General features: G+C 38.2%; 1 protein-coding gene across 1 annotated transcript in view; it reads left to right on the forward strand.

The window, feature by feature from the left end:
* camk1b (calcium/calmodulin-dependent protein kinase Ib) overlaps window positions 1-14,423 on the forward strand; it is a 67,937-nt gene that overhangs the window by 5,802 nt on the left and 47,712 nt on the right. The window contains exon 2 of the mRNA XM_079597957.1: window positions 7,038-7,148. Within this exon, the coding sequence (XP_079454083.1) occupies window positions 7,063-7,148 (86 nt within the window). The 5' untranslated portion in view covers window positions 7,038-7,062. The remainder of the gene's footprint in view (window positions 1-7,037; window positions 7,149-14,423) is intronic.

A 14,423-nucleotide genomic window follows, 5' to 3' on the forward strand; every position in this document is an offset into this window, starting at 1 on the left:
CTCCTTTGCATGTGTCCATGTTAGATGTCGGCCCGGTCATCACGTTTAATTCCTGCACTCCTTCTTTGCTGTTTTGAGCTTGCCATCTGTCTGTAATGCAGAAGTTTTAAGGAAGTATACCAGTCCGGTTTGAAAAAGAAATTTAATTCCAGTATTTAAGATAAATTCTATTGACAACTTTTGTGATATGCTTTTGATTCCAGATGTACTCATACCTTTGTTTGAGTACGTCTTTGGGACGATCAATGTACCACTACATTATTGTATATCTGTTTTTATGTAGCCCATTTAAATGTTGGTAGCTAATCAGATTTCTTGGTTTTGATTAGACCAACAAAGTCTTCCACAATAAAAAGATCAATTTATATGATGAATGTTAAAGCAAAAGTGTGTGATTGCACCATTTATAAACCAATTCGGATTTCAATTATTACGGTAATGTACTTGGTGAAATCAATATTTATTGAGTCTGTTTAGTTATGCAATGACAAGTATTTTCTAATATACCACATCCTGCGGTCTAGTGAAGTATGAATGTTCAGTCTGTGAGGATCCAGATCAAACCCAGTGAACTAAAACAGAGCCTTCCATGGAAAGCTATGGTGCAACACACAACTATAAACTTTATTTGTAAGGAAATCTCTTTAAATTTTTGGTCAGGATTTTCTAGAAGAAAAGAAAAATGGTGGTTTTTCAGTCTAAATGTAGTCTAAAAATTAAATATGTAAAACAATCACATTTTGAATACATGTGAATGCTGGGTTGTTTTACCTCAAATTTGGGGAAAATATGGACAAACCCAAACGTTGGGTTAAACATTTAAAAAACGACTGGGTTTGTCCATATTTGACCCAAATTTGGGTTGAAACAACTCTGCTTTTTTTAGAGTGTACACATCTTAATCATTATTTACGTTTTCTGAGGGGTTGTAGCCTATACAATATGCAAACCTGAACTTATTTTGTCATAAAAAGATCAAATGATCAGATATTTAGGAGAACTATATTGTCCATGGATGTCCTCGTCTCTATTACATCATTTTCTGTTTTAAGTGTTTATTTCCTGCATGTTTTTGCACGTTGGTTGCATCACATGACATGACTTTGTTGGTCACACCACATTTCCCATTGCACGATTTGGCAGGGGAAAAAAGGGTTTTCAAATATTTGCTTCACTATAAAAATATAAGACATATAAGAAAAATATAACATTTCCTTTCAAGTATTTCTTTCTTTTAACAAGGCTTAATTTCTTCATCTTCATGTCAGGATAGTGCTAGTATCACTCTGACATATTTGTATTCAGAAATGAAAAACATCTGCTTCATATAGGCTAAGAGGTGTCTACAATTTGTTGAATGTATGAATTGCATGTTAATGTATTTTTGAATACAATAATTAATGGATCGGGATAAAAATGAGCTTCATGTCATTGACCTTTGTATAAGGTCCGGTCTATTTTCTGTGGTAACTCACAGCAAGCTACAGTTGCTGTCGATAGAGTTTAACTTACTGAACCCGGAACATTCTTTTATGTAGGACAGATTTAGTTATGACTTTACATTTGATGGCAGCAAACTTTAAATGTTCAGATGTCTGATCGGTGTAACATGACATTGCTCAATATATTGCTACAGTTTTGCACAACTTCTGCTTTAGGAAAGAGGAAATGTACTGTCTCCCGATTAAGAATCAATTAACACAGAGGTTTACTGGTGAGACAGCCTTCTCTAAACACAAACATTCAAACAGTTTACAGTGTTTACCCAAACTGAACGCCTAAACCACCCGAGATCCCAACGCAGCTGCTCTGTTAGCTTGCCATTTGGATCCAGACACACTGTGGATCACCAGGTTCCCATGGAAACATTGTCATCACATAAAAAGAATACAGTAGACCATGTAGCCAAAAACAGCACAGTAGACGGTTATGATTGACATTAGGTAACACGTGAACCATCTCCTTAAGTTCCTTAGATATAGGACAATAGTAAGCTGGTTGTTTCAGACCATGAAGCCTTGATTGTTGTCTATGAGAGGCATGTAGTGAGGTGGATTCATGGTGGCAACTCTTAGCATGAAGAAATGCTTGTGCACTGACTCTCTAAATTAGACACAACAAACCCCCCACACAACAGAGTTTACCCTGAAAGTGATGGCTGAAGACTTACAGGACCACCGAATGTGCAAAGCTGCATAAATGTTATTTTGGTATTGATCTTCGAATATCCCTAAGGCTGTTTGGACTGAAAGTAACATTCACCAAAGCTGTTTGGTGACTTGTAAAGCGTACCGTTGAAAATCAAATGGCAAAACTAAACGGTATTTAAAGATTTACGAAGTCAAACATTTTACGTTTTATGAAAGCCATATTTCTACTTGTACTATTTCAGAACTGTTACATTGTATCATTCCAGTGTAACATTGTAAATTAAACCTGGATATTGAACATATTTTAGGGATGCGATACTAAAATGTACTCTAGCCTATTTTGTCTTCATAAATTATAAAAACGTAAAATTATAAAACAATAGAAAAAACTCAAATCAGTTGTTACAAGTAAATTTAAGCATCAGAAAATGCATATTTTTGAGATTTACTAATGATTACATTTTATTAAATGATTTGTGTTTTTTAAGATTAACTTTAGGTGAATGTTCGATGATGGCAATTTAATGGTTATCTAAATATAAAATGAGAACAAACTAACAATTAAATTATAAACATTATATAAAGATAAAAAATATTTTATTTGATTCAACATATCATTTATTACACATACACATGTTAAGCTTCAACGGCCATTAGAGTAAATTATGACTTTTTTGGTGAACTATTCCTTTAATGTGTTTTTTTTTTATAATATGGAAATATGAAATATTTTTTTAATGAAACAATACTCGAAATAAGAAACTAAAACTGCCAATAGGTGGCGGTAAATGTCTAAATGAGTAAGTCATTGGGCCCTATTTTAACAATCTAAGCACATGGTCTAAAGCGCATGGCGCAAGTGCACTTAGGACGTGTCCGAATCCACTTTTGCTAGTTTAACGAGGGGTAAAATTGTTGGCGCGCCCAGCGCATGGTCTAAAAGTGGGGCTGCACGATTAATCACAATGAAACCGCACGCGATTTGGCAAAGGCTGCGATTATTTTATGCGCAGGTTGTCAGTGCAGCGGCTGACCGGTAGTAAATGATGCTCCTACTGAACGCCATATTTATTGTGTCTCACGCAGACACAATAAATATGCCCCGCCGCAGAAGTACGATAACGCACATCATTCCTGGAAATCCCTATTCCTGTAGCTGAATAAACAGAAGATTGAAACGCTTTGATTGATTAAACATGACTAATAAACACACGACTGCCTTATTCATCTGCCACATCATCTCACAGAAGGATGCTCAACTGTCGTTATGAAGTGAGTTTGGAGTAAAATCATGTTAGTAAATGTTGTCTTTTGTTGGACAGGTTCATAAATGCTTCTCATGTTTGGAAAGATGTTTGACGCGTGTTGCTTTTTCAAATGCATGTTATAAGTGACTCACAGTGCTTTCAGATGGAGCAGCGTTTACATAGCCGTACATAAATGACAAACTGCACATCAAAAAATAATCGCAGCCTTTGGAATTTCATAATCGCTATAAGCCAAATCGGTTTAAGTGCGATTTCACGTAAATTGCGATTAATCGTGCAACCCTATCTAAAAGGGTTGCCCCTATTCTCTTAATGAGTAATGGGTGTGTTTTGGGTGTAACGTGCAATAAACCAATCAGAGTCTCATCTCCTATTCCCTTTAAAAGCCAGTTGCGCTCGCGCCATGGCGGATTCGCGATTTACATGGCGGAATTTGCAAGCGGAAAAACTGAATGTTTCGAGCAGACCATCTACAGGACTGTGTACGCACGTTGTGGACCCACCTATAGGCGCACATTACTAACGCGCTCTTTAAATAACAAGAAAAATATTTCAGTTGCCTCAAAATAGCAACACGCTAACAATGCGCCTGAACACACCTCGTTTTCAGACCAAGCACGCTCATGGGCGCACAAATGGGCGCAAATGCATTTGCTATTTAAACAACATGGCGCAGGACGTGAAAATGATAACTGCGTCAGGCTGAAACTAGCAAAAAACACTTGCTTCGCGCCTGACGCCACATTGCGCCGGGTATATGATAGGGCCCATTGAGTTTTCACTTATTCATTCGATTCGTTCAAACAGCTGATTCATTCAGGAATTAAATAAATGGCTCTCTTTATGAATAGACCATTGAATTGGTTCACCCGATTGAATCGCTCAACACCATACTGACATGAAAAGAGCCTTTTTTGTTCTGGTGGAAGCTTTGATCAGGTATAGAACAGGTAAGTTAAGTAACTTATGTTAAGTCTTAAATAAAGACATGGTGAGAATATGTTAGACTTAAAGGGATGGTTCGGAGTTAGCTTTTTTCCCTTTGGTCGAACATTATTAAAGGGTAACTAAACCCCTGGTCAGAGCCTGACTCCACCCACTGGCAATATTTGAAAAATGCTGGAAAAGTGGGCAGAGCCCAACGGACGAACCGAGGGCGGGGCTGAGCGGGTGATTGACAGACCCGCAGTGACTGACAGCTGCTGTCAGACTCGCTAAGATGGAGAGTGACGCAAGTAGCTTTGCAACAGAGCGGTCATTTAAAGTTGAGGACTTTTCTCACCTGAAGTGGAGGAATTGTCTGTGGACACAGAGCTAAAATCATATCAAATCGAGCCGCTAGCTCAAACTGCGGTGTCGCATCGCATTAACTCCCGCATCGCGATCGGCATCCGACGATGCTAGCGAAGCAGCCGCGCTAGAGAGAATGGGTCCAGTATCTGAGTGGATTATTATTACTATTGACCTACGTTAAGCATATTTTGCCGCTATGTGAAAAAAAATATCCAGCAAAATGCGCCGGCGGTTGTGGAGTCCATGCAGGAAGAGCAGCGTTTGGCACACACAAGTGCATGTAAACACTGGCGCCTAATTTCTAAGTCTGGGGGAAAGTTATGCAGTCCAGCAGTGCTGTTGCTACCGGCAACACTACACCTATACCAGCCTAACCACTGTACTAAATACAGATAAAGCTAATGCTAAAAATCTACACTATCCTAACTGATGCAATAGCCTACTATGCTACTAACTAACTATGCTTCTAACAACACTACTAACTATGCTAAATAACTACCTAGGCTACACAAAATAATCTAAATAACTATAAATGCTATGCTAACTAGATGCTAAAATACGCTATCCTGATCATTTTCAAAACTCGTAATTCCAATTTCCAGCTCCTGACTCGCTCTGGTGTTGACGGAACCAGATGCTTTTACACCAGGGGCTGCCAGGGGCGTGGTGAGCTCGCAGCGTCAGAGAGTACCCTACGTCAGAGAGTACCCCTGCTTCAGGAGATTCCGTTTAACCTGAAGAGGGCAGCACTCAGACGTTTTTACACCATATATTTGAAAATTAAAACACTTTATACTCAAATGTTAAAAAAAGTACTCGAATCAACGAACAGCATTTATGAAGCTCCATTCGTACAGATCATTAACTAAAAAAAGTTGGTTTAGTGTTTAGTTACCCTTTAAAGTTAGAGCTTATTTAGAGATATCAGCCGAATGTGCAGGCACTAATGGATCCATGGTTGTATCGCGTAAATTACCCCAATAATAATGCCCAGAATGCTACCAAACCTCTACAGTAGTACAAATAGGTTATGTACTCATAAAACAAGGCATTATAAAGTTTGTAAGTACATCAGGAGTTTATTTAAATAACACTTGCCTGATGGCTTATGCTTATGCTACCGCTAACCCGGACGTCGAGGTCACTTCCGTGATTTGATTAAAGCCCGTAAAAGTCCTGGCAGAAAGCGATGCATAAGGATGTAGTGTAATGACGCCCAGTTCCAGGAATGCACTAATATTTTGTTGCTAGTACCAGTTTGCAACAATTATTAGTTAACACTAAGTTGTCAACACTTCGGAAAAAAAACAAAAATTTTTTTTTGGATATAGCCTAAAACTTTTTCAGCAACACCTTTTCCCAAATCACAGAAGTGACCCCGACGTCCGGGTTAGCGGTAGCATAAGCATACGCCATCAGGCAAGTGTTATTTAAATAAACTCCTGATGTACTTACAAACTTTACAATGCCTAGTTTTATGAGTACAGAAGAGAACCTATTTGTACTACTGTAGAAGTTTGGTACCATTCCGGGCATTATTATTGGGGTAATTTACGAGATACAACCTTGGATCCATTAGCGCCTGCACTAAGCCATGCAGCTGATATCTCTAAATAAGCTCTAACTTTAATAATGTTCGACCAAAGGGAAAACAGCTTCTGGGGGGGTGTTTGGCTCAACGTCATGATGCAAAGGACCTTAGGTTGAAATTACGCTGAACTATCCCTTTAATAATTCATTACATTTCCACCATGCTTAAGCAACTAAGCGAGAAACTTTCCTATTTGTCTTTGTACAAATGAACAACCTATAAAAAGCACTTCCTCTGTGAAAATATACCCATGTGGACAAACAGGTGTTGCAAGATTCTTTAAGTTACTGCGGCTGACTCAATTTACATTCTCATGTCTTATTGAAGGCTGAGCTAAATGAAACTGGCCTGGCTGATAGTTCAGATATTGTTAGTGTGTTTTCAGAACCCTTGCTTTGAAACGCTCAAGGAAAAACTGACAGCTGGGAAGAACTTGCTGTGGACATCATGGTGGCTTAATAGTAATCACAACTGACACATAGTAAAAGGTCTTAATTCATAAAAGGCACATCATGTGTCTTCATGTGACTCTTATAAATTATACCACAGTCATTTAAGCCTGAAGATTTCCACATGGTGAGGTCAAGGTCCAAGTGAATAGCCCTATACGTCAAAGGTTTAAAGGATTCAGCTGAAGATCAGTTAGTTTCCGGGTAGTTTCCCTAAATATCTTTAGGGATGTTTTGCATAGCCTTTATTGTATAGTAATTGAATGGTTTCCTCTTCCTCTCTCAGTTTTTCCATCATTGACCGCAGCAAAATGCCATTGGGAGAGGATGGACACTCTTGGAAAAAGAAAACATCGCACATCAAGGAAATCTATGACTTCAAAGATGTTTTGGGAACGTAAGTATAAGAACATTTTACTTCCAACTAAGCAGCTACAAAGATACCGCTGATGTTTGCTTTTCTGCTGATGGCAGTCGTTTCTTCCTGACATTAATCATATTTATCTGTAGTCAATTATGCTACAATTTTGGGATCTTTTTGTGTTGACTTATGTGGACGTGGCACTTCCCTTTGATTCCAAGTGCATCTGTGCATGTTCATGATGTTTGTTTAGAAAGTCAAGCTTTTAATGGATTTTTAATAGGGAACATTCAGTATTTAGTGACTTGGCCCACCCTGACGAATCAGAGTATACTGTACATGGAAATTGGCTGTCATAACAGAGATCATTTGCGAATAGAAGTCTTAAAGGTACAGTAGCAAAAGCAGGCTTTTTATTTCAAAGGTTTTGGTGTAAGAAACCTTGACGAACATTATTTCAGAGATAAAGAGAAAATGCTGTAAATTAGGGGTATAACGATATATGATTTTTTTAGGCATCGATTACAAATCCTGCAGATACATATTCATCGATCTTGAAACATGGATTTTTAAATCGTGAATAGTTTGTTTAGGTCAAAGAATCGTTTCAAAATAAAAAAAATTCTACTGATTAATGTTAATTAACTATATGTACCGGTACTCACTATCGGGTTAGGATTAGGGTTTGGATTCGAAAATCAAAGGAATTGTAAATTGTGATTTCATTTTCTAATAAGATAAAATACTGTATCATTGTTTATTTGGGCAAACCGAAATCATTTAAAAGGGTCTTAGGATATAGCAGGTTTCTTTTTTTCTTCTTTATATGCATTTGAGACTTTGAGGAAATTATTATTATTATGAAATATTTGGATTAGTTTACTGACTCCCGAATCAAATCAAATCTCATTGTGAATTGGACTGAATTGAAAACCTGTGAATCATGAATCAATTCAATTGCATCGAATCTTGTCTACCCAAAGATACACATCCCTACTAAAAAATATAGAATATAGCTTTTAAACAAACCAGATATTCAGATTTCAACAGGGAGCAACAACAATTCCCACAACTTCTCACATGTGACTCTCTTTCCGATATGAGACTGTCCTAGCCATTGTGCGTTGAGTGCATGTTACTACAAAGATGCTTTCTGGACTGGTTATCCATTATTCTGGTTCTGATCCTTCTTATTGGTTTGGCTTTTAAACTATTAAGAACTATTAAGGGATAGTTCACCCACAAATTAAAATTCTTTCATTAATTTCTCACCCTCATGTTGATCCAAACCCGTAAGACTTTCGTTTTTTTTTCATAAACAAATGAAGATCTTTTTAATGAAATCTGAGAGATTTCTGTCCCTCCATTGACAGCTACATAACTACCATTTTGACACTTCAAAAAGTTCATAAAGAGATCATAAAGCTAATCCATATGAATTGAGCAGTTTAGTCTGTATTTTCTGAAGAGACACGATCGCTTTATATGATGAACAGATTGAATTTAGGCTTTTTTGACATTTCAACATTGATCAGCGAACATAAACAGAAGCTCAACCGAACCTGCTTGACATGCGAGAACAAACTTCTTGCTGAAGCTCAAACGTGCTGCGTAACACAAGAATGAACATCATTGGTTCTTGCTGAAGCTCAAACGTGCTGCGTAACACGAGAATGAACCTCATTGGTTCTTGCTGAAGCTCAAACGTGCTGCGTAACACGAGAATGAACCTCATTGGTTCTTGCTGAAGCTCAAACGTGCTGCGTAACACGAGAATGAACCTCATTGGTTCTTGCTGAAGCTCAAACCTGCTGCGTAACACGAGAATGAACCTCATTGGTTCTTGCTGAAGCTCAAACGTGCTGCGTAACACAAGAATGAACCTCATTGGTTCTTGCTGAAGCTCAAACGTGCTGCGTAACACGAGAATGAACCTCATTAGTTCGTGCTGAAACTCAAACGTGATGAACCTCATTGGTTCTCACACGTCAAGCGAACATGCTTGAGCTTCCGTTCTGTGAGTTGATAAACGTTTAAATGTGAATAAAAACCTAAATGCAATCTGTTCATAATATAAAGCGATCGTGTCTCTTCAGAAAAATTGGAATAAACCACTCAATTCATATGGATTAGTTTTACAATCTCTTTATGAACTTTCTGAAGCGTCAAAGTGGTAGAGTAGCTGTCAATTGAGGGACAGAAATCTTTCAGATTTTCATTTGTGTTTTGTAGATGAACGAAAGTGATATGAGGGCGAGTAAATGATGACCGAATTTGAATTTTCTAATGTTTAGCCCCTTTTGAAGAAACCCATCCCACATATTTGGTGCTATTTACTAAACAAAATAAATGTTCTATATATATCTTTAACTACGAACAACAAGTCAGTTATTACAATCTTTTGAAGCGCAGACATATAACACATTCAAATTCTTTGTCCATTTTGTGTTGGACTTTTAATGTGGCTCGCAGAAGTAATTTGTTCAAACTACACCACATGCAAACTGTACGTTATGTGTTTTTCTGTAGCATTGTAGATTCAGTAGCGGTGCAGCACTGCTCCCAAAACATTAACCATTAACCATTTGTTAGCGTCGGAAACAGATCTGAACAGGAACCCATTCTAAAAAACCAAACTCTAGACCCTCTTTAAACACTTCCACATGCTAGACTCAGAGCCAGTTTAAAGGCGGCTATTGTTAGGGCTTGCTTAGATTTCGGGTGTGTGAGATGACCTTTGGCCTCTGCTCACACAGTGTGAGAGTGGGAATACTCAGCGCTCATATCCTAGGCCTGGATTCAGTGTTAATGGAGTTTTCAGTGACATCATGTCTGCAGGAACGGTTCGGGACAGAGAGAAGGGGAAATTGTGCTTTCACTTATTTAACTAGAGTTTTAGGATGGTCTGGTTTTCTCTGTAGGTTTAATGAGAATGCAGAAAGACATTATGTTTTAAACAGTCCCAGAATCCAATTGGAACAAATGTTAAAATAAGTCTGTCTTGGTACTGCAAATCTCAACAAGATTCTCTTTCTCGAGATTTCAACATTGGCTAAACTCTATTCTTAAGGTCAGTTTTGTATGTTGTCCAGGCTTGTTTGGGGAAAGATCAACAGCTCTCTACATCGTTCAACTGCGAGCTCATCGTGGGTTGGTTGTCTTGGCAACAGGAGGAGACACTTTCCATATGGACTATAACTGTTGCTATGGAAACAAAGTTTTTATTTTCTATTAATAATCTGCAGAGTAAATGTGTAAGGATCGAGAGCCTCAATGTTCAGTCTAGTGGAAAAGATTTTGGGTGGCATTTTGTCCAGTCGTGATGCTCTGCTGAATTTCCCTCGGCTTTCCCATGCGTGTTTGACTGTGTGCCGCGGTGGACGGACGCTCAGCGCTCTGAGGGATGTTACACTGATCCTCATAAAACCTCATCAACCTAAACAAACTCTTTAAACATACACTCAGCCAGCCTCATAAAATCTAGTTAATAAACTGGAGAACATGTCGATACAATGTCAAACTGTTAATGTGCTTCACTAAAACCGCTATTGATTAATTGAGTAAGTGAGAGACTCTGGAAGTGTAAGTTGATGCATCTTTGAAAAACCAAAGCCATTTCCTTTGGCGTGGAGTCAAATTAGCCTACTGTAAAATACAACTTATGACCATCTGGATCAAGCTGCAAGGCCATTTTGGACAAGCAATAAACCAAGGTGGTTAAGCTAAATTTATGAATGTGGTAATGGCCATTTAGAAACACGCTAAAATGCTGTAAAACACAGCTAGCATCATCTTAAGATGCATTTTCCAGCAGGCAATTCAGTCAGCCTGAAGTTTAGTCTATTCATCATTCATAGTTTTTATTGAGATATTTTCCAGACTCTGCAGCACAGTGGCACATATATTGTTTGCAGTAATTTCGCTGACACTTTATTTTAAGGTGTCCATACAATGTAATTATGCAGTACTGTGTAATAACAATAACATGTACTTACTATAGAGTTAAAGTTAGTATTGGGGTTTGGTTTATGGTGAGTTGCATGTAATTATGCATCATTTATGTGTTATTTACATGTAGGGGTGTCACGATTCTCCAAATCCTCGATTCGATTACATTTTCGATTCTAAGGTCACAGTTCGATTCGATTCTCGGTTTTTACTTTTTTTTTTTTTAAAGCACAGGTTGCTATGCCATTTTTAGACCAGACTTTTATGCATAATATCTGACCTTTGTTCACAATGTACCACACTACATTGTCAAATTTAAAACATTTATTAAGAACATAATGTAGCAATAACTTATATCTTCAGTCAATTGAAAACTTAAGCAAAATAACCTGCGATCTAGTTTCTCTTTTGTAACTGCAGTCTTCTTCACAGAAGATGACATTCAAGTTCACAACAAAACAAACAAACAAACAGATAAATCTAAGCGTCACGCAGAGACACGTCTTTAAAATTCTAACACTTTATTCTCTGAGTGAACACACACACACACACACCGGCGGCGCCATTCGGCGTCTGTCTACGGCGCCCAGCAACGGCTCAGGACCTTTGTTAAATTACTCCTGCCGCGCCACAGAGCGTCCGGTGTGCGATACCTCGAGTTGTCATGGACGCGACGCGGCGCTTCTCGTCGGGTGTGCGGCCCAGAGAGGAGGTTGACTCGCAGCATTTCAGCACGCGTGTTTTTTTCATAGACAGTAGCCTATATAAACGGGTTTTTTTCCCCTTGGCAAGCCGACCGAACGTAACATGGGGGCGTGGCATCATCGACGATTCCATTTTTTAATTCGATGATCGAGATTGTGACTTAATTTTGATCGATTTCGATTTAAAATCGAAATCGTGACACCCTTATTTACATGTAACGTGTAACAAGGACACTGTAAAATAAAGCGTTACCGTAATTTCATGCATTTCATAACTATTTACTTTGAAGCAGTTTTACTGTGTGTATTCGAAATCCCATAGACGTAAGGCCTGTTCACACCCAAAATTATAACTATGACCAGGGCTTGACCTTGACTTTTTTGCTCACCAGGCACTGTTGCTAGTGGTTTTTTAAAGTTACTAGCCACTTAGCATTTTCACTGGCCACAATTTTGACATCATTACCATGGGGAAAACCTGCCATATAGATATTTTTAATATTATCTCATAATTTGGCAGGAAGGTTTTTTGTGCTGCTGTCACTTTAAGACCTGACGCACAGATCCATTATACTGTTACACAAATGCGATTTCTTTCTCAACTGTTTACGTTCACTTTAAATATAACATGTTTATGTGAATACTCTCGCCAAGACCGGCATTTTGACATTATCTGCTTAAGCACAATAAGATACTAGTGGGTCAGTAAGCAAACACCCAGAACACCCTATCAAATACCCTTAACACCTTAAAAAACGGCATAGCAATATGCTAGAAACCATAGTTCTGATATCTTTGTGGTTTCTTCTCCACATCTGTTGTGCTTTTACTTGAGGACTCGATTCTGATGAGACCGGATCTTGACGCATTTCACCTGCTTACGTTGTCATATAATACGTTACAGATATACAGGTGCTGGTCATATAATTAGAATATCATCAAAAAGTTGATTTATTTCTAGAATTCAACTTAACAGGTGAAACTAATATATTATATAGACTCATTAAATGCAAAGTGAGATATTTCAAGCCTTTATTTGTTATAATTTGGATGATTATGACAGTAATTACACAGTAATACCATGGTCATTGAACCAGGTTTTGGTTCTTTTGGCAGTGTGGGCTGGTGCAAATCCTGCTGGAAAATGAAGGAAGCATGAAGTGCTCTGAAAATGTCCTGGTAGACGGCTGCGTTGACTCTGGATTTAATAAAGCACGGTGGATCAAAGTCCTCTTTTCTCATGAGAGCATCTCATTTGGAAATCGCGGTCCCAGAGTCTGGAGGAAGAGAGGAGAGGCACAGAATTCACGTTGCTTGAAGTCCAGTGTAAAGTTTCCACAGTCAGTGATGGTTTGGGGTGCCATGTCATCTGCTGGTGTTGGTCCACTGTGTTTTCTGAGGTCCAAGGTCAACGCAACCGTCTACCAGGAAGTTTTAGAGCACTTCATGCTTCTGCTGCTGACCAACTTTATGGAGATGCAGATTTCATTTTCCAACAGGACTTGGCACCTGCACACTGTGCCAAAGCTACCAGTACCTGGTTTTAGGACCATGGTATCCCTGTTCTTAATTGGCCAGCAAACTCGCCTGACCTTAACCCTATAGAAAAGCTATGGGGTATTGTGAAGAGGAAGATGTGATACACCAGACCCAACAATGCAGAAGAGCTGAAGGCCACTATCAGAGCAACCTGGGCTCTCATAACTCCTGAGCAGTGCCACAGACTGACCGACTCCATCACGCCGCATTGCTGCAGTAATTCAGGCAAAAGGAGCCCCAACTAAGTATTGAGTGCTGTACATGCTCATACTTTTCATGTTCATACTTTTCAGTTGGCCAGCATTTCTAAAAATCTTTTTTTGTATTGGTCTTAGGTAATATTCTAATTTTCTGAGATAGTGAATTTGGGATTTTCATTAGTTGTCAGTTATAATCATCAAAATGAAAAGAAATAAACATTTGAAATATATCAGTCTGTGTGTAATGAATGAATATAATATACAAGTTTCACTTTTTGAATGGAATTACTGAATTAAATCAACTTTTTCATGATATTCTAATTATATGAGCAGCACATGTAATTCAGCACGATACAGATATGTTACGGTATTCCTGAAGTACTCCGATTCTCATGAAAGCGATGTTTGTTGTTTGATCTGCTTGTATCCGAGAGCAACAGACTGTGTATTTAGCTTTTGGGTGGACGCTGTTTGTTCCATGTTGTTTTAACAGTTGTTGATGTATTCAGTGCTATAAAAACTGTCATGCTTCTTCACCCCCACCCAATCCCTCGTGCCCCTGCTCTCATGGTTATTCTGCAAACTCCGTTTATCAACACCATAATAACTTCCTTTAGTAAATGTTTGACAAAGTGACTCCTGTGGACACTCTTTCAGATTAAACAGACTGTTTTTCTGAGGATATCATTACGAGGGTTGGGTAATCTTGGATAAGTACATAATTGCAATGCTTAGCAAATGTACATTAGACTTACATTTTTGTCACGGCGGTGTCAGCGTGCATGTGTGTTATTCAAAGTTCCTGAATTTCGGTTACAATTGCAGTTACAAGGCTGCATTTATTTGATTAAAAATTAAGTACAAATATTAATGTTGTGAAATATTATTACAAGAACGGTTTTCTATTCAGTTATATTTTA

This window comes from Phoxinus phoxinus (genome assembly GCF_949152265.1).
Source record: "Phoxinus phoxinus genome assembly, chromosome: 22".
In the NCBI taxonomy this organism is placed as follows: domain Eukaryota; kingdom Metazoa; phylum Chordata; class Actinopteri; order Cypriniformes; family Leuciscidae; genus Phoxinus; species Phoxinus phoxinus.